The sequence below is a fragment of the Mastomys coucha genome, chromosome X, assembly GCF_008632895.1.
Source record: "Mastomys coucha isolate ucsf_1 chromosome X, UCSF_Mcou_1, whole genome shotgun sequence".
NCBI lineage: Eukaryota > Metazoa > Chordata > Mammalia > Rodentia > Muridae > Mastomys > Mastomys coucha.
Genome location: NC_045030.1, coordinates 108428546 through 108450345, shown reverse-complemented (window position 1 = coordinate 108450345; position 21800 = coordinate 108428546). Strand labels below are relative to the sequence as shown.

At 34.2% G+C, this 21800-nt stretch overlaps 1 protein-coding gene across 1 annotated transcript in view; it reads left to right on the top strand.

Moving 5' to 3' along the window:
• Nucleotides 1–21800, top strand: part of Brwd3 (bromodomain and WD repeat domain containing 3) — a gene marked incomplete at its 5' end in the record, with an annotated part of 95991 nt that overhangs the window by 53123 nt on the left and 21068 nt on the right. The window contains 15 exons of the mRNA XM_031372147.1: nt 1736–1961; nt 3422–3589; nt 5920–6103; nt 7421–7514; nt 9084–9236; nt 10144–10220; nt 10880–11048; nt 11911–12024; nt 14750–14857; nt 17876–18000; nt 18716–18798; nt 19618–19729; nt 20099–20160; nt 20267–20422; nt 21059–21179. Of these exons, the coding sequence (XP_031228007.1) occupies nt 1736–1961; nt 3422–3589; nt 5920–6103; nt 7421–7514; nt 9084–9236; nt 10144–10220; nt 10880–11048; nt 11911–12024; nt 14750–14857; nt 17876–18000; nt 18716–18798; nt 19618–19729; nt 20099–20160; nt 20267–20422; nt 21059–21179 (1952 nt within the window). The remainder of the gene's footprint in view (nt 1–1735; nt 1962–3421; nt 3590–5919; nt 6104–7420; nt 7515–9083; nt 9237–10143; nt 10221–10879; nt 11049–11910; nt 12025–14749; nt 14858–17875; nt 18001–18715; nt 18799–19617; nt 19730–20098; nt 20161–20266; nt 20423–21058; nt 21180–21800) is intronic.

Here is a 21800-nt window from a genome sequence, read left to right as displayed (position 1 = left end):
TTGTTTTGACAGTACTTGAAAATCTGTCTGCTTAGTTTGTTGCTGGCTATAATAGATTTTTCATATTTAACCTTTATTATGTTGAAATGTGTTTTGAATTTTTACTCACAAATTTTATGTGTATGGGTATTTTGTCTACATGTATGTCTGTACATCACATGCATGTCCGGTGCCAGTGGAGACCAGAACAAGATGTTAGATCCCCTGGAACTAAAAATACAAATGGTTGTGAGCCACCATGTGGTACCGGGAGCAATCAGTGCTTTTACTTTTGCTGAAACTCCTCTCCAGCACCAAACTTTTTAATGAAAGATTTTATTTTTATGTGCATATTTATTTGTATGTGTGTGTTTGTGTATGTGTGTGTATGTGTGTGTGCGTTTACATGAGTGTAGTGTCTGTGGAGAGCAAAAGAGGGTTTTGTAGCTCCCTAGAGCTGAAGTTGCCAGCAAGTGTGATCTGTCTGCTTTCTGGGAAATGGGCTTGCGTCCTCTGAAAGAGAGCAGTGTGAGCTCTCTAACTGCTGTGACGTTTTTCTACCCTGCATGATGTGCTACTTCTAGTCTCAGTTTTTTCTGGGCTTTTATCATACCAGGATTTGTCAGAGGTCTTTCTGAATTAAAGGAGATTATCATGTGATTGCTGCTCTCGAGTCTATTTATGTGATGTATTAGACTTATTGATTTATGTATGTAAGTTGAATCCTCTCTTTGGATTTGAAGCAAATTTGATCATGTTGAATGATGTTTTTGATGTAGTCTTGAATTTGGTTTCTCATTTTTGCTTCTACATTCATTGGGGATATTAATCTAAAATTTTATTTTTGTACTGTCTTTATTTATTTATTTATTTATTGTATCAGGGTAATGATGGCTTTATAGAGAGATTTTGGTAGCATTCTTTTTTCTGTTTTGTGTAATTGCCTGAGAAGCATTGTAGTTAATCCTTTAATGGTCTCATACAATTCAGAAGTTTGTTTTGTTGGGAGATTTTTTTTCCTGATTGTTATTCTTTCCATCTAACTGCTTGCTATAAATCTGTTTAAATTGTTTAGCTTGTTTTAATTTTGTTAGGTCACATGTGTAGGCCTCCATCCACATCTTTTAGTTTTTCTGCTAAATAGCTGTCAGTAACCTTACTGCCACCCTCTACCTGTCTCCCAAGTGCTAGGATGATAGGCTTGTTTTACCACACCCAACTGGTTCTTTGTATTTTATTAGCTATGAGACTGGGGTAGATTATAGAATGTTATAGTGTGAAGAGACCTCACCATCATTGAGGTCAGCTCAATACTTGAATCAGCTTTTAATATAGTTTTAATATAGTTCATTTGGTTGATATTTATCTCTTTTATCATGTATATTATGCTTTATTTAATCTAGAATAAAAATAAGAACTCATTATATAGGTTTGTGTGTTTCTTTTAAGTCAAATAAAAATATACAAGTTCTGATAGACACCTTACTTCTTGTCCAGGCTAGGGATAGATAAGGTGAAATCTCAAAAAAAAAAAAAATGCAAGTCATAGAATTTTGTAGACAAGAAAACTAGGTCTTTTGTTTCTGCCTAGAGGGAACATATAACAATACAGAACTATATAATATAAATAATATAATATAAAAATTATCTGATTCAGAAAATATATATCTATAGGAATGAAAATAAGGGCACAGACTGTGCATTCTCTCTCTTTCTCTCTGTTGTATTAAACACTAACAAAATATCTGTCACAAAGATTCCAGATCAGATGTTCTTCCATACTGATTATCGGCCACTCATCAGAGATGCCAATAACTATGTATTAGATGAACAAACTCAACAAGCTCCTCACCTCATGCCTCCCCCATTCTTGGTGGATGTCGACGGAAATCCTCATCCTACAAAATTTCAACGGCTCGTACCAGGACGGGAGAACTGTAAAGATGAACAGCTTATTCCACAGTTGGGATATGTGGCTAATGGTATGCTATCCCCTAAAGCAAATTGAAAGCTTGGCAGATGTGTGCTCCTCACTGAGTTCTCGAATAAGTTATAATGTGCATTATATGCTATTTCTATTAATTTTTATGTGCGTATTTCAGCTTCTCAAGGTAGTTTTTCATTGTTTAGCTCTGCTTTGCACAAGTAAGAGGTTTAGGACAAACAGTAACATTCCCAAGACTAATTTGTTGACCTACCGCAGTGGGAAACCATTACCATATGTATGACCTTTTTCTGTATGGTGACTTCTGGTAATGATTAAACTTACTAACTCTGCCATATTAAGCTTTTTATAATTGGTTAAATTATATTGATTATAGCATTGATAGTTCATTTCGAAAGCCCCCATTTAATGAACCAAGAAAAGAAGACTAATCTCTTTAAATAGATGTTTCAGCTGTTTATACTGTCTTTTCTACTTCCTCTTCCATGGAATACCTTTGTATTGGTTTGGCATTTAATTATAGAAAAGTAAGTTACAGGCTTGCAAATAGAATTTCCTTTCCTCCATAATTTTTTCTTTTTAGACAGGGTCTCACTGTGCACCCTTGGGTAGCTGGGAATTCACTGTTCTCCTGTCTTACTTAGCCTTCTTAGTATTAGGATTACAGGCATGTGCCATCACACCTGGCTTCTGAATTTTCTTTCTTTGCTAGGGAATTAAGTCTTGAACTGACCTTTATAGAACAAATGGGAGCAAACATCTGTAGAGAAATGAAGTAGCATTGGTTCCTCTGATGATTTAATATTTTAGCCAAAGAGAAAATGGGAATAATAAATAGACTATCAAACTTACACTATCTAAATAAAACCTTAATTTAGTATACTTAATTTCTTAAAAGAATTCATTACTCTACCAAATAGTCTTTGATCTAATTACAAGACAAAATGAAAAACAGGACATGATGCATTTAAGAAAGATAGAACATTCTAGGTAACTGTGACTAAGCTTGTTTATTCTTTACTCAAGCCAGACGTGTTGGCTCACACCTAGCATCCCAGCACTCAGAAGGCTTGAGGCAGGGTTTCCATGAGCTCTCAGCCACGAAGGACTATATAATGAAATCCAGGCAAGGCTGGGTTGTAGAGTAAGACCCAATACTCAAATCTCTAATTTCCTATTTTGGCCTTAGAATGTAACACATAGAAAATTTGTTTTAAAATGCCTTATTTAACCTTAATATTATAATTATTCCTTAAAATGCCTTGATAATAATGTCTCGTGTAGTTCTATTGATTAAATCAAATACAAATGCTGAATTATTAATATATATTTTAAATTATCAGAAAGTATTGTTTCATGTATATTTTATTTTCATGTTAAGTCATTTCTAATTACTTCTCTCACAATATATAAGTTAAGTTTACTTTTCTTTTTACCATATTAAGGTATACTAAACTATAATCAATTTATCTGACTTTGTGCCTCTGTCTCATTAAGGTGACGGTGAGGTGGTAGAACAGGTAATTGGGCAGCAAACCAATGACCAAGAAGAAAGCATTCTTGATGGTATAATCAGGGAGTTACAGAGAGAACAAGATCTCAGATTAATTAATGAAGGAGATGTTCCACATTTTCCAATTAATAGATCATATTCTGTTAATGGTGGTAAGTAATTGTATATTTGTGGAAAGTATAAAAGCATATTTCAGTTATTTTACTTATACCAATGGAAACGTTTTTATGAATTTATACTTACAGTATCAGCTATTCCAATGTACAGTGACTTCGTTGTTATTATTTGTGACTAAAAATATAGGTAGTGTATTTAGATACAATATTCCCCCTGACTCAGTATATTTAAAATCTTTACATTTATTTCTAGAAATGAATTGAAGTCTTTGTAGAAGTCTAAACCTTTTGTTAGGGAACCTAATCTATAAAGTTTTTTTGTTTGTTTGTTTTTTGTTTTTTTTAAAGCTTAAACTACCCAAGGCTTAGAAAGTACTGTTCCCATAATCGTTCCTTCTTTGTTGAAAGGAAAGCAGCATATCATCTATCTCTCTTGAAGGAATGAGAATAGGCCAGTACATAAAATCTTGGCCTTCTCTTAGGGCATACACATATGACTCCTGAACACTTACACAACAGCTTGATCAGAAATTAGTAGAAGTTACTATATGATTACTTTATTTAGTAATAATCATTCTTTTTAAAAATTTTCCCATCCTATTTGGCATATAAGTCTATGTATATGTGTGTATGTGTGGGTCCATGGGATAGAACTCAGGTCACCAAGCTTGAGAATAAGCATCATTACTACCCACAATATGATATTATTATGTACTAAACATCTTCCATTTACTGTGAAATGTGCCTATGCACCCAAGATTAATATGTATACATACTGTTTTAATTCTAATTTGTCAAGAAATAAGAGTTTTTAACTTTAAAAAGCAATCATGAGAATTTTTTTCCTTACTGCTAGGGTTTGAACTCAGTGTCTTATGTAGAAAAGCCTCCACAAATGAACTACATCCTGCGCCCCATATTTTTTATTTGTGATTAAGTCTTGCTGAGTTGACCATGGTGGCCATAAAGTTACAGTTATCATGCTTACCCGCCTAATGGCCTGGAGTTAGAGGGCTATACCACTGCACCTGGTTATTTCTTTTTATATTTACATAATTAATGTAATTTTTGATAAAATCCTATGTAGGGTTACCCAGAAGTGAGTGAAGTATTTAAACTTAAGGCAATACAGAGACTATTTTACTTATTTCACCAAATTATAATAAAGCCATTCTTCATTTGGGTCTCTTAGAGTATCTAACTCAGTTGAGTTTTCCTTTGTAACAATCTAGGATAGCAGAGTTTCTTAGATCCCTAATTTTAGACCTTCATTAGTGAAATCAACATAAAGCTCTACTTCTAACATTATGTTGCTGTAGATTGGAAATGCCATTAGTCACTGAAACCCCACTGACTTCTGTTTGCAATGTTCATTTGTTTAGATTGTTTTCAAGTGTTTATTTTTGTAGCTGAAAATTTGCAAATATGAAAAATTAACAGGAAGCTTACTAGAGTATCAAAAAGTTCTGTCACTGCATTTTTATATTGCTTATTAATCTTGAAAGAGTGAGTTTTGTGACTCACTGAACGAACCTCTTGCTCACCAATTTACCAACACTGGCTGGCCAAGAATCTACATGTCTCTCTCTGTTCCTCAGCTGCTGGTCTTATAGGTACATGACACTAGAAGTATGTGCTAGGGATTCAAACTCAGGACCTGCCTGTGTAGTGAGCACTTTCCTGACTGAGCTATCTATCTCCCCAGCCCCCACTTGTACTTTTAAAGTTTTTGTTTGTTTTAAAAGTTTTGTAAGTTTTACTCTAAAACATTGCTTTTAGAAAGAATCACTCTCTGTAGCCTATATTAGCCCACAAATCAAAATCTACCTCAGGCTCCCAAGAGTTAGAATTGCTGGTGTGTAATTCCCCATACCTTGCTAACCCTGAAACATCCTGATGAATTAAACAAAGATAGAATTTAGATTTTAAAAAGATGCATCTTGAACTATTATTAATACATACAGTGAATCTTTCAGATCATCTTTGGACACAGTTTTGTAGTGTGTGTTTAGTAGATGCCTGATACACAGTGCTTTGAAAGAATTAAAAGAATTATATGAAATTTCAACATTTATTGAGCACTTGTTTTATTTATAACAGTGTAGAAACATGAAGATGGCACAAAAAAATGTAGATCAGGTGTAACAGTCCTTTTCCTCTCTTCCCCTTTTCCTTCCTGTCCTCTCTTATTCTGGGTACTAGGGATCAGATCTAGGGCCTTGCTCATCCCAGGCCAGCAATCTAACACTGTGTTATAGTACTAGCCCTGAAATCCTGGATTTAAAACTTTTGTTTTGTTTAGAGCTGTAATCTACAATGCTGATATCATTGCTCAGAACATTGTATTTTCTGTGCTTTTGCTTCAGCTCTGAGTAGTCCAAATATGGACATACCTTCTTCCCCAAATATTGGCCTTCGGCGTAGTGGCCAAATTGAAGGTGTTCGGCAGATGCACAACAATGCTCCCCGGAGCCAGATGGCCACTGAAAGAGACCTCATGGCCTGGAGTCGAAGAGTGGTGGTGAATGAACTAAATAGTGGCGTTAGTAGGTAAGTTGACAAGCTGGCTGTCCTAAGAAAATTCAAAGTTCTATATCTACAAGTGATTTTGTTTAAATTAGCCCACTAACTGAAATATTCTAGTCAACTTGAATGATGTATTATAGTCTTTATAATAGTATTATATAATATAGTCTTTGCATATTAACTAATGCTAATTAGTGTATTCTGTAACAAACATCATTTTAAAGGTGCTCATCTTTGTGATAAATGCCTTGAAAATACTGAAAATGAAATGCATTATTGTCAATGTGTGGGGTTATTGTTTAAGCTAGGGTAAGAAATATAATACTAATAAAGAACTCATAATAGAGTATATGTAAACTAGTAGCATATTGGCTCAGTATTCAACAGTGACTCTAAGAATAAGGTCAGCTGCTAACTATTGGAGCATTGTGTGTATGCAATTAGTTGTGCTCAAAAATCTCATTTAAATAGCCTTCACCGGTGAAAAGACTTCATTGACATCAATTTCAAATCTGAAATCACTATTCTAACTTGTAAATCTAACTTTTATGATAATAGCAACTATATAATTAATCACAACTAGAAACAGGATATGTATTCATATATATATACATATATATTTATATATATATAAACTGTTAGAACATATAAAATTTATTTTAACCATACCTCCTAACTATTTTTAACAGATATCCCAGAAGTAGCAATGTGTGTGTGTGTGTGTGTATGTGTGTGTATAGTTTCCATTTTTTTACTCTATCTGCTTTCTGTTGTGAGTAGTAACCAAAAAAAGATAGCTAATTTTATAATTGACAACCTGCTGGAATACAGTTGAAAGAATTCCTTAATTGAATTAATTTTCATTTCAGGGTTACTCAAAGTGAGCAAGTGGTGGAAAAAAATCACATATCAATCAGTAAATGAGTATGATAGAATCATACAGTGGTACTTCTTAGGTCACATTCTGGAAACTTGTACCATGAACAAAGATTGAAACTATCTTGCCAGGTGAAAGAAGATATCCATAAAAGAACAAACATTGTATAACCCCACCTAACAAAGTATTTAGAGCAGACAAATGTATAGACATAACAGAGATAAGAGGTTCCCAGAGCCTAGAGGAACAGTAAAATGAGCAGGAATTGCTTAGCAGTCTTGGGAGTGGGGACAACCCAGTGTGTGTGGGGACAGGGGTGGTCGCAGATATCCTGCTACTGACATATATAGGGAAAAATGATGAAAATGATTAAATTGCTTTTCTCATGTTGAAGTTAAGTTTTGAGATTTTATGTTTAAACTACTGGGCTATTTTTACTATTTTGATGTCCAATATTTTATTAGGGTACAAGAAGAATGTCGAAATGCAAAAGGTGACCTAGAAGTTAGTCTTTATACTGTTGAAAAGAAGAAAAAGCCATCTTATCCTATCCAAAGAGTAAGTTGGAATCTGATGTTTGCAAATACAAATTAACAAATTATTTGAAAGGTAACAGTTATGCATCAAAAGGCCGTTTAAATTGGTGTTTACTTATGGAACCTAATTATAAGGTTATTTATAGAAACAATTAAATAAAATATAAAAGATTGTCTTTTATGGTATGTGTTTTGAAATATCATTTTTACATGGTTAAATGCATCTGTAACTTTATTGCTCGTTAATCCCAGTGTAAAACAAATGGTAGATCCACTAAACAAGAGGTCAACAAGCTCATAGATGAAATCCCATCTGTTTCAGTTAATTGTTATTGAAGTAGCTTGCCTTTGGTTGTTTTTATGTTATTTATAAACACAGAGTAGAGTAGTTATCTGGCCTAGAAAGCCAGACCACAGATAAACTTTGCTGACCTCTGTTGCAGACCTATGCCTGTCTAATAATGTAAGCAAAATCTAATCTATACATCGGGAAGTACTGGATTCTTTTCTCAGTAGATCCTGCTAAGCAATGGGTAGGAGGCCTGCACTGCATTTGGTCTTATAATACTTCTCAATCACCACTTAAAAGACCTTAGAATGTAAACTTTTTCTTCCCAATCACAACACCTCTGTAGAATGTGGTTAATATTAGAGAGTCTGCAATAATTTTCACTGTTTAAATAAAATGTATTCTGGATTTTAACTATTTTTTCAATATTAATGAACAAACCTAGTGGTAGTTATCATACATGTCTTAAAATATTTGCACATGATTTTGAAACCTGCTTTAAATTTTTATATTGTGGTTTTTAGTGTATTTAATCTCTAATATGAGAAGTTTCCTTTTTGGTTTATGGTTTGCCAATTACCATGTTTATCTGGGAGTGCTAGGTATCTGGTTTAATATCTCTGCTTTAGGCTAGGTATATAAGCATTTAGGTATTTAGGGTAGGATTTAGACATTTTCATATATGTTGAAGGTGAAAAGGAACCAGATATGGTGGTGCATATCTGCAATCCCAACATTTTGGGAGGTGGGCTAGGAAGATAATGAGATTTGAGGCCAGTCTGGACAATATAGTAATATGAACAAATAAGGAAAAGAACCTAGCCCTTCAAGACTAGTTTAGAAGACTTTTAAATTTACTTGCTCCTAATGACATATTAAGGCTAAATTTTGCTATGTGGTATTATCAACAATAATGTTTTCTACTTATAGATATTAGATAATGTACACATGTAGATATTATATTAAATGTTATTGGTTAAAACTAAATATCTTTTATTAATGGTCTCATGATTTAAGCCTGGAGAGTCTGAATCTTGCTATACAGAACAGGTTGGCCTTGAACTCACATAGATTCAACTGCCTTGTCTTTGCTTCTTGGGTGCTGGAATCAAACCACAAAGGTTGCAAAATAATAATCAGTATTAGTAAAAAGGGAATTATGTAGTTATATAGCACATTGCTTTTGGTAATTTATCTTCATCCTTTACCCTGTCCCCTGCCTAATAGATATGATTTTTTTCACATATACTCAGTTTTATGTTCTTTACTTTTTTTAAAATATATTTTCCTTGTCGTTTACAGAATGATTATCAGCCCAGCTGTGGAAGGTCTTTACGGAGGACACAACGCAAGCGCCAGCATACTTACCTAACAAGGTCGAACATAGAGCATAATAATTCACAGGCATCATCTCAAACTTCGGGTGTACAAGAAGATTCAGACAGCTCTTCAGAGGTTAGATCTACTATTATTTATTCAGTGTAACTTTTTTTGTTGGTTTCTATTTTGTGCCATCCTTTCTAGTTTACGTTTGAAAGTCTTCTTGAAAGGAAATTTTTAAAGAGGTTTACTCATTAATAAGGCACTTAAGGCAGATTTGGTTATCCCTCGTATCCCTTTTGGTGGTCTTTCCTAATGTCTACCTGAGATATGATCTTGGTAATTGTCTAGCATATGCCAGTGACATATGCATGTGACAGGGATACTATAAAGGAAATCTTCCTAAAAATGGAATGAAATGTAACATAAATAATACAAATAAGGTAAAAAGTCCTAGAACTGATTCACTCTGTAATTGGCTTACACATCCATTTTCTTTTATGACTACCTATTATGTAGATCATTGAGTGTTAAATTATCTCAGACCCATGTTTATTGTGACAATGAACAAAGTGTAGCAGTTCTTTTCCTCTTGTTCCTCTTTTCCCAGTCCTCTTGTTCTTGTAACAACTCTGTTAGGCGTGTAGTAAGCGTTTCATTCACATTAGTGTTATTTTAGAGTACATTCTTCCTTCTGCTCCTCATGGTTCTTAAAGTGATGTTTCCCTTCTCCTCCATTATTAATACCTTGACCTTAAAAGAATACTCATGCAATTTTTGTAAAGCTAATTTTTTTAGCACTTAAGAAGGTTATAAGTATTTTGAGGTTTAAAGAATTTTTCTAAAGTAATAAAATAATACTAGATCTTGTAAAATAGCCACTAGGCTTGTTTGTAAATTTGACAGACGTATACAAAAATAATTATGTGCACTTTAACTCGAATGCTTGAGGAAGTAATAAAGTGTTCTAAAACAAGTAGGTTTTGTTTCAATATTATGCTAATACTTAGCATATAACCGAATTGCTGTCTCTTTCCTGTAGGAAGATGAAACTGTTGGCACAAGCGATGCTTCTGTAGAAGACCCTGTTGCTGAGTGGCAAAGCGAAAGTTCTTCCAGGTACTTTTCATGGATTTGATTGGCCCCAAATTAGTCAACATTTACAAAACCATACATAAAATAGTGTCACAGAAAGAGTTCTGTAATTGAAGCCTACATAGTATATGCTTTTTCATGACTCCCAGTACATTCTGTGGATGTCACTGTAGAGTTTCTGTTTCCTCTGTCTGTAAAATAAGCTCTTTAAATTAGTGATTCTGCTTCATTGCAACTTACATAATTATTTGAGACTTTGTGTTTTGGAGACAGGCTCTTACTGTGTAGCTCTGGCTATCCTGGACCTCACTATGTACACCAAGCTGGCTTCATACTCACAGAGATCCTGCTTGCCCCTGCAATTAGAGGCATGTGCTACCACACCTGCCTTTATTTCAATATTAAAGATACATCTCTTTTATCATTTCAACAGTAAGATTCATGTTTATTTTAAATGAGTTTTGTCCTTTGAACGGGATTTAAAATTCTGTTCAAGAAAATTGAGTATTAAGGTTCTTTTTTAAAAGAATTTCATGAAAATCAAATAGGAATCAAAATTCTGTATTATTTCCTTTCTTTTTCAATCGTTGTCATTGTTTGTCAATAAAAAATCCTATTTCTGTTATGAGGTCAAAGTACTCCTTTTCTATAATAAGGTATTTATAATTTTGATTTATTTACAGTGATTCATCAAGTGAATATTCTGACTGGATAGCAGATGCTGGGATAAATTTGCAGCCTCCCAAAAGACAAACAAGACAAGCAACACAGAAAATATACAGCAGCTCTGAAGATGAAAATTTGAAGTCATTGGAAGATAGGCAGAAAAAAACTAAACAGACTAGAAAGAAGGTTTGTAATATATAAGTTGTTTATTTTTGCCTTTTTTTGCCTCTGGTATTTGAATTTTTAGTAGTGACATTAGATTTTTTTCTCTAAAAATGACATTGTCTTACAAGCTAATTAAATAAAATATAAGTTGATTTTAATGAATTTAATTTCTTGTTATCAAAGGTAGCAGTTAAATGTCAAGTTTACAATATGTTATTAAACTAGAACACTGACAACTGCTTATTAGAATGTAGCAACAATCTATGAAAATAGGCCATAATAACATAAACTGGTTATCCTTGTTACTCAATTAGAAATCTGTATTCTTTTATGTGTTTTACTCATAGAATGTTAGAGTTCAATGAACTTGTGTTTTATCTGACCCCCAACTATCATTTCCTTCCCCCACTGTCCTTTAATGTAGAGGCCATAGTGCTTTAATCTATAAGTTCCTTGAATTTAATTACATACTAATATTATAACAAGGATTTGCTATTTCTATACTTTCTACTATAAAAGAATCATGGTTCTCTAAAATGCCAATGTGCCTTAAATTGAAAATGGCTGATATCATTCACAAATGAGCTCTCTATCTTCTTGTAAAATTTAAAAGGTATTAATATGCTAATAGAATAATCTACTGTTTTAGTAAATCTAAGTACTAGGGGTTGAGTCTACTGCTTCCCACGCTACTACTGAACTATATATACACCAGCTCCTTTGTGATTTTTTTCATTTTCAGACAGAATCTCAAGTTGCACGGGCTAGCTAGTAATTTTTTCCTGCCTTTTTGCTACTACTATTCATGAGTTTGCTCTTAAGAACTATTGTAAGCACTGTAATTGGGATTTTTGTTTGTTTGTTTTGTTTTGTTTTGTTTTAGAAAGGGGGACTTGTTTCTATGGCAGGCGAACCCAATGAAGAATGGCTTGCCCCGCAGTGGATCTTGGATACCATACCACGACGTTCTCCTTTTGTCCCACAGATGGGAGATGAGGTAATTGTTGCCCAATAAAAACCCTTTCTTGTGGAATTTTAAGAGCACTAACATTGGGCTTGAAAGATAGCTCAGCAGTTAAAAGCACTGACTGTTCTTCCAGAGGATCTAGGTTTATTTCCCAGTACACACACGGAAGCTTAGAACTATCTGTAACTCTAGTTCCAGATGATCTGATGCCTTCTTCTGGCCTCTGTGGCCACCAGGCATGCACATGGCACACAGATACATTCATGCATGTACATAAAATAAAATGAACCAACAATTATAAAAAAATTGCTTTAAAAAAAAAGAACAATTAACATCATTCAATCCTGGGTTCTTATATTGATTTTATTTTTTAACCTTATTATTGAGAGTATGTGCATAATAGAGGGAACACATGTACTATGGAGCATATATGGAGTTCAGGACAGCTCTGTGGAGTCGTCTCTCTCTCCACCTTTTACATGGGTTCTAGGGATTAAACTCAGGTCATATAGCTCCACGTGCCTTTTGCCAACTGAGCCATCTTGCCAGCTCCAGGAAATTCATATTACAATTGTTATAATTATATATGTTCCATCTTTTTTCTTTGTTCAGGTATGTATTTCTTGAAGACCATGACTCAATATAATTAATTTTTGCATCCTTTGTTTACCTGGTATAATGTATTCAACATAGTAGATGGTAGATAAAGGTAGAGGTAAATTTATTTATGATTGATTTCTAAAGTTCTTCAAACAGTTGATTTTATTTTTGTTGTGACATAGTATTGAGTGTTACTTTGAGTCCTCATCTAAGAACCACTATTGTTTTAAAAAAATTCAACCTGATAGAAAATATGCTAAAGCAAGCATGTCTAAGTCAGAATACCTATGAATGTGGCCTAATCCATTTGGGATGTTACATTCTAGAGTCAAAAAAGTTGATACCTGTGCTAAATGATAATTACTGAGCCTGTGATTTAATATATGTAGATAAACATTCATAATCAGGCAAAGAAAAACTTAATAATTTTCCAGTATTGAATTTAATAAAATTCACTGTTTCTCAGTAAGAACTTTCAGTTCTAGAGCTTATAAAGGAATCTACTGTTCGTGTAATCAGTTTTTTAATTATGTTACTACTTACTACTTTGTGTAACTAATAAGCCCTTCTTATTTTGCCTAGAATAACCATACTGATAAGAATTATTGCTCCTAGGAATACTCCTTTTTAAATATCCAATCAAACTGCGAAATTTTGGTTTGCCCATACCACTTTCTATATGACCTTTCACACCTGCATTGTGTGAATGAGTGTGTGTATGTGTGTGTGTGTGTGTGTGTGTGTGTGTGTGTGTGTGTGTGTGTGTATTATACTACTTTTTCTTAAAGGGAAATATTATATTTTAATACCTTACGATTTCATCTGGTAACTTGTGCTTAGATGTTTTGTTCATATTGAGTATTAGAATGAATATGTAACAATGTGTATAGTTTAGATCTTTACCTTCTATGGTTTTTATTTCAGTAATATTTAAATTATTTCACCATTTTGATAGAGTATGTTCATGTATTTTTTGGCGTTTATATAATAAGAATATGTTCTGTCACCATTTTGGAAAGTAAACTTAATAAAATATGGCATTGATAAAATTGTGTTCTCTCCCAAATGTAACCATCCACTAGCTTTTGGTGGTTCTCAGAATCCTTGATGTTCTTCAACCTGTGGCAGCATTCCTTCAGTTTCTGCCCTACCTTCACATGGCAGTCTTCTCTCCAATTCTCTCTGTATCCAACCTTCCTTCTTATCTGGGCAGTCACAAGTTTAGGGATCCACCTACCTCTGTTCTGAGTTCAAGTACTCTTCATTGATTGATTGTATCTACAGTGATACTATTTCCCAAGTAAAGTCCCAGATTCCTTCTGTGTGTGTGGCAAGGTGGGGAGGAACGCAAAGAGCGTGTCTGTGAGTCTCTGTGTGTGTTCAGTGCAACAACCAACCCCTGCATTTGAGAATGGAGAACTGACAACTCAGGAGCATTGCATTGAGGACAAGGAGAAGGGAACTGGCCTCAAGGGCTGTCACTGTGGCTGTAAGGCCATAAGGGGCTCAGAAGGGAAATCATTTTCTTCAGTGGTCACCTAGTGCTGACCAACAGCACTAGTGCTTACAACAGCACTCTCTCAAGTTATCTTTAAAAATTATTTCATTTAAATACTATACATTGTCATTTTCCTAGGCAGCTTCACATTAAGAAAAGAAATCATGACACAAAACTGGCTGCATTTCAACAAATTGTTTAAATTTATAAGTAGCATTCTAAATATGTACATTTTAAAGTATTATGGAACGTAGTAGCTTTCCCTATGGCACTTTCACAAGTGTTTTGTTTTGGCTGACTCCCCCCTCCCATCCTCATCTCTCACATCTTCCTGCCCCAATTCACCCCTTGAACCCTTCTACTCTTACTATTCATCTTTCTCCTTTAATGTCACAGGTGTCTTTTTGGCCTCCCCCCCCTTCCTGGATACCTTCTTTTTCTCTCTCATGGCCTTCTCTTTTCTTCAGTTGACTTTTGCAGCTGCTTGGGAGGAAAAGGCTTGCCTATATTATTTATGCAGTGTAAAAGCTGCACAGGGGTAGAGAGACATGAGTGTCGAGTGAACATCATTTGTTCAGGAAAACTTTTTTCGTTGTGATTACTTTCTGTGTAAAGTTAAAATAGAATATGACTGTGATACATCATTTTCTGTTTCAGCTTATTTACTTTAGACAAGGACATGAAGCATATGTGCGAGCTGTAAGGAAATCAAAAATATATAGTGTTAATTTACAAAAACAGCCATGGAACAAAATGGATCTCAGGGTAAGTTTACGTAATAGGCAAGAATTCAGTTGAAAGAGTATGGGGATTAAATTGCTTTAAGCGTTTTTTTTTTTTTTTTTTTTTTTTTTTGGTCTCAGCTTTATGGATATTTTGGTGGTGGTGTATATCCAAAATTAATTATTGCATGCTATTTTATTAGAATAGACAATATATATTAAAATTTGTATGTTAGGGTATAGTGCTTCCTACGTATCATCTTAAACCTTGGGAAACTGAAGCAGAATTGCTGGGAAGTGAAGCCAGCCTAGACTACAGAGAGAACTGCAAACCAGCCTAACAGATAGTGTGAGACTCAATACCAAACAATGCAAAATAGGACATTAATTTTAAAAAAAATATGTTTATAGGCCTAGAGAGAATGTTCCATGCTTAAGAGCACTTACTGAGGAGGACCTGAATTCAGTTCCCAATACTCACACGATGGCTCACAAACATCAGTAACTCTAGTTCCAAGGGATCTGATGTCTGGCCTCCACAGTCATCAGGCATTCACAGAGTTGCACAGACACGCATACAGGCAAAGCAGGCATACACATAAAATAAATGTTTAAACAATTTTTAGACAGTGTGTTATCTTATTTGCCCTATTTTTTTTTGTAAGCTTTGGGTCCTCTTGTTTTGCCATTCCTCAACTTCAGAAATGCAGTTATTTCCTGGTTTTAAGTATTTTCCCTATCAACAGTTGTGTACATTCCAGAGTAAAGCCTGTGCACTGCAGACATTCCCATGGTATTCTGTGAGAGCATCTCTTTTAATATAATACCTACATTGCTTCATAACATCAAATAAAATACAATTATTTTGTTGAAGAATTTTATGTCAGTTACTATGAATTCGTTCTTTGTCAGATATAAAATATGTTCAGGCAGACATAGGTGTGTATCTTTCCTACTTGAGTTTTGTGGGTTTTTTTTCTGACTTAGAAAAAAACCAAAGGGCAGTTTTAGTATGATTTTCTATGGGAAATGAATTGTTGCTTTTTGTCTTGAAGGATAAAAAAAAGTCTGGAAATTCAACTAGATATTTAGTTTAGACATTTGCAGATAAAATATTAATGTTTTTAGGAATTAAAATATCTTATCAAGTCATCTTTATAGGATTATCTCTTCTGCCTGCTTCTCTCTTCAAAATCAGATGAGAATTAGATACTCGCCTAGAACCAAGGGAATGGATAAGCTGTCTGTCTTATTTCTGTTCATAACTCTGTCATTCTAAGAAATGAGAGGAGGGTAGTATGTATAAGATATAAAAGTAATAATACCTAAATTTCAACCCTACCTCTTCTATATGCTTAGATATAATTTTAATTAAGTTGTTGTATCCAGGAAGATGAATTCTTTATTTTTTAAATATGATCAATATATATGATTGTAACATTAAAATACAATATGCTTAATATAGTCATCTCAAACATATATACATATGTCTGAATGATTATATATTGTTATTGCTAATAGTGCAGCTGAATTTTTTAACTATATAGTCTCACAGTTCCAAGAAGTATAATTTATTTAAATCATTTTTTTTATTATTTTTGAGATTATAATATAATCACATCGTTTCACCCTTCTTGTCCTGCTAATTTCTTCTGTGTGTCCCCTTGGTCTATTTCAAATTCAGGATTTTCTTTTTATTTTCTTTTAATTGCTGTGGGATATTTGTGTATGTGTAGTTTGTTCAGTTTGTAAGTTGCCTGTATGTGTACGATTTCAGGGCTGAACATTTTAGGGCTGAATTACCATTTTCTTGCCTGCATACAATTGGTATTTGCCCACCTCCTGGAAAAGACTATTTCTCCCACACTTGGCACTAAGGAATTGCCTATAAAGTTCTTTTTTCAAGGTTGAGGCCTTGTGAGCTTTACCCCTTTCAATTTAGCGTATCTGTCCCTGTCTAAAATGCAGAGTTGTAGAACATACTACCAACTGATACAGGCACAGTACAGTTCTCACACCAAGCTTCGGGAATCACTGAGGGAGAGGCAGACAGAACGACTCTAAGAGCCAGAGGAACAGAGAGTTTGCTGTGAGTTTGTATCTTCTAGAAGTGTCAGAAGTTTTTTGGGTTTTTTTGTTTTTGTTTTTGTTTGTTTTTTTTTTTTTGAGAGTATTTGCTGATGTGTACCCAAAACCTGTAAATTAAGGGTACTACTTAAGATCACAAATTCTGGAATGCTTCCTTAAAGATTTTGCTGGTTACTTTTATTTGTGGTCCTTCCTTAAATGTCAACCTGTTTAGTAGGGTTTTTTTTTTTTAAATTCTTATTTGAATCGGCTTTCTTATGCATGTGTGTTAGATATTCTTCTGGTGTGGCACACATGTGGAAGTTAGAGGACAACTTTTCAAAGTTGTTTCTTATCACACACTGTTGGTTCTGGAGATGAACTGAAGTTGCCAGGCTTGTATGGTGAGAACTTTTATCCAGTCAGTTATCTTACTGACTTTACTGTTAAGTAGTAAGGTTCGAGAGACTACTTTCAACTTAGTGGAGTTCCTAACTGATGGATATTTAGTTTACATTTTTTGATTCAGCAAGTTATATTTGGTGTGTGTGTATATACCCACAAATATAAGCATTTAACTTTAATAAAGAGAATTGAGGGGCATGGGAGGGGCTGAAAGGGGGAGGAGGAAGCAGGGAGGTGGTGTAATTAAATTTTAGTTAAAAATAAAAAACATAACCAGCCTGTGGTGATGCACGCCTTTAATCCCAGTGCTTGGGAGGCAGAGACAGGCGGCCCTCTGTGAATTCAAGGCCAGGCTGGTTTACAGAGTGCATTCCAGAACAGCCAAGGCTACACAGAGAAACCACCTCAAAGCCAGCCGCACCCCCATAAGAGAAGTAACATATCTTTAAATGAAAATAAAAGTTTGTTATTGCTACTACTGTTATTTTAGACAGTATTAAATAACAGTTTAGAATTCATATAATTTAATTTGGGTAATAATGAAGTAGTCATATATAGAAAAATAATATATTGGTGTTTCTATGTATAGGAGCAAGAATTTGTGAAGATTGTAGGAATCAAATATGAGATTGGACCACCAACACTATGCTGCTTGAAACTTGCATTTTTGGATCCAATTTCAGGCAAAATGACTGGAGAGTCTTTTTCCATTAAGTAAGTAGCTGTTTTTGTTTGTTTGTATGAATTTTAATGTGCATCATTACTAATGTATTTAATATTCAGTTAGTACCTCAAAAACAAAGGGAGAGGAAAATAATTTAGCACTGCTACATGGTTTACAATTATAGAGATAGGAGTTTCGTTCATGTCTCTCTGTATACTATATGTTATGCAAGAGTAAATGAGTAAATGCACGTATGGGTGAACCGATGTATGAGCAAAGCAAGTTACTTAATCTGCTCATGTAAAATGGACATGCTTAAATGCTGATATTTTCTTAGGCATCAAGGCTTGAAACATAGTAGTAGATGTTGCTTTTGTTAATAATAATGCAAATAATAACAACTATTTGTAGAATTAAATTTAAGATGGAAAGGAATGAAAAAATATTAATCCTTATATTTGTTCGGCAACATCTTACTTTGTACCCCTGGCTGGCCTTGAAAGAGATCCACCTGCCTCCATTTCCCAAGTGCCAAGGTTAATGGTGTGTGCCATCATGCCTGGCAATCCTTTTTTTTTTTTTATTTTGATGGAGATCTTCGTACTAAAAATTTTAAAGCATTTATTGATGTCTGTATGTTATTTAAGTAAAGGCATTCTGGAGACCGCGGGGTTTACAAAATTTTGCAATATCCTTGGAAGTATAATGTGATAGGAGCTATTATATTACAATATTAGATGCTACTGTGCTCTGTTTTCTGTGTAGGTATCATGACATGCCAGATGTCATTGATTTCCTTGTGTTACATCAGTTTTATAATGAAGCCAAAGAAAGGAACTGGCAGATTGGTAAGTATAGAATTGTCACTTATAATTACTAACCTTGAAGTACAGTATTAACCCTGTTGTTTTTCACATTAATTTATTTATTTAATCACTTTGCATCCCAGGCGCAGCACCTCTCTCCCCAATCCCTTCTCTCACAGGGCCTCTCCCCCCATTCCCAAAAAAGTCAAATGGATAGGGCAAACAAAAAACGTAAACATAATGTTAAATAACATTCCATACATAGTGTGGTATTTACAAGTGCTTCACCCTTTTCATTCACTCATCTTGTATAATTTTACTTGCCTATGTCCAGTTGTAGAATGAAGGTACAAAATTGGAAATACCAAAAGTAATAACTCATAATTTTTTCGGTTGTTCCTCATTCTCAGTAATGCAATGAATTCTCACATCATCACGATTCCTTATTGCCTGAGTTGTCAATTTTTCCGGTGAATAAGCTGAACCTCCCTTTTATTCTTACCCATGGCGTCTTGTAGTGCTTAAGTTCTGGCACCCGCTATGCAGTAGCCTAACAGTGGGACAAGGCCTACATTAGCCACCTCACTTCACTTCAGTTCACAAAAAGAAAGGAGAATATAGTAGTGCAATGGGATACTTTAAGAGAGACCTTATCACAAACTTGTAGTATTCTATGATAATATATTTTAAATGTTTTATTATATTATTTCTAATCTTTTTACTAAGCCAGTAAATTTATGAGTAAAATTTATGACTTATTTATGATGGTGATAAATACAATTCTATTTCTATATTTTAAAATTAATCACAATTTGAATGGAAACAGAACTCATCCTCTTTGTTTGTTTGAATTCATTATAGGTGATAGATTCCGCAGTATAATAGATGATGCCTGGTGGTTTGGAACTGTGGAAAGTCAGCAGCCTTTTCAGCCAGAATATCCTGATAGCTCTTTCCAGTGTTACAGTGTTCAGTAAGTTTAGTTCATTTGTGCCTCTGACAAATAAGTGGTCCATTATATCAACTTTTTTCATCTAAAATTTGTTTTTCTAATACATCATTGTATCCTTTTCTGTGGATTAATTTTAGATATATTCTTTATCAGCAAAAAAAAAATGTTTACTGTGAGGAGTGGGCTTCTGCCCTCTTTAACTTTTACATTGGGATAGCATGTTTTCTCTGTCAGTGGTGCATTACTGTCTTTGTATGAGTAGAGTGGTAGTGTTGCGAATATTATGTTGCTTTTATCTGAATTTCACCCTGAAGAAATCATGCAAATTATGTTACTATATGAATGGAAGTGTTTGGGAATCTGATTTGCATCTTTTTCTTTTGTTGATAGCTGGGACAATAATGAAAGAGAAAAGATGAGCCCGTGGGATATGGAGCCAATTCCAGATGGAAGTAAATATACCTTTTAAGATGAATTATAATTCTTAGAAAAGCAAAATGGCAACAGTTTGATGATGGAAACTTATTGTTTTCGGATTTTTTTCTATTCTGTACCTAGCTGCTTTTCCAGATGAAGTTGGTGCTGGTATTCCTGTGTCCCAGGAGGAACTAACTGCATTGCTGTACAAACCCCAGGAAGGAGAGTGGGGGGCTCATTCCAGAGATGAGGAGTGTGAACGAGTTATTCAGGGCATCAACAACCTTCTTTCCCTGGGTATGGTGATTATGAAAAAAGACTAGGACACAAGTGGGGAGCTTGAAAGGCCAGCAGAATCTTTGCACAGCAAAGTCTGCAACAACTATAGTTCATCACAGTGTACTTTTCATTTAATTCAACAGGCACAATGATTTGAGTTAACATTTTTATATGCTTGGCTAAGGAAGTAACTAGTAAACATTTTCATCGTTCAGGGGGTGTGGGGTAAGGGCAAGCACATAAGTATTTTTTTCATTGTTTGAGTCATTTTGGCTCTCTAGATATTTTCTGAGCCTGACTTTGGAGGGGTTTCTTGGTAAGACAGTGGGTGAGTAATGTATTTTACCCACATCCATAGTTTTATTTTCTGAAATATATCACCAGAGAATTTTGGCATTTGTTCAGGAAAGACATAGAAAACTGAAATTTGGCAAGTGTCTCACTTAAATTTTGTTTCATTTTATCAAATTTGAATCAATATTCCACATATGATTCAAAGATACTATATACAAAGAAAAAGTGGCCCATTATTTGAAGCATTATTGTCTTAAAAATTAGGTATATTGCCCTTCTTGTTTATATGTGGATACTAACTACTAGGAAATGTTGGTCTCTTTATTAACTAGGTTTTTGAAATTTTGGTGCCTTTTGTAGATTTTGCTAGCCCTTTTGCTGTTCCAGTGGACCTCAGTGCCTACCCCTTGTATTGTACTGTAGTTGCTTATCCAACTGACCTCAATACCATCAAACAAAGACTTGAAAATCGGTTCTACAGGTTTGTTTTGTTTTATAATTTACATAGAAATCATAATTTTATGGTTCTTGTGCCTTTTAAAATCTGCTTTTTGATGTCTGATCTAGTCATCCAAAAACATACTCCAAAGTCCCTTCTATTGTTACATGTGCCAACTAAAACTCTATATGGAAAAAGGAGTGGAAAACATACGTAGCACAGTTATGTGAAACACAAAGACTACATTAAATTGAGTTTACTGAAGGCAGATTAAGGAGTATATTAGTGTCTCATGACCAAGATGCTACAGTGAATATGCTGCATATTTAAAATCCTCCTTGGAGAATTAGCAATAGATAATTAAGTTTAATTGCTAGATATATAAATAGACCAAGTTATTTTGTTCTTGATTTTAGCATAGGAGAGAAGTTACTATGAGAGACTTTAGAGGTCAGTTCTTGGTCCTTTGTTAAGCCATACTCACTGTACAGTAACTGCAGTATTCTATGAGCTAGTTAGTCTGCCTCTAGTGCTTGAGAAATATGCATATTTTATAAAATAGGTATTTATTTCATTTGCTAATATATTTCAAAAATAGCTAGATAAAAATGTGTTATTTTTCACAATATAGGGATTTTTCCTCTTTTGTTTTTGTTTTTTTTG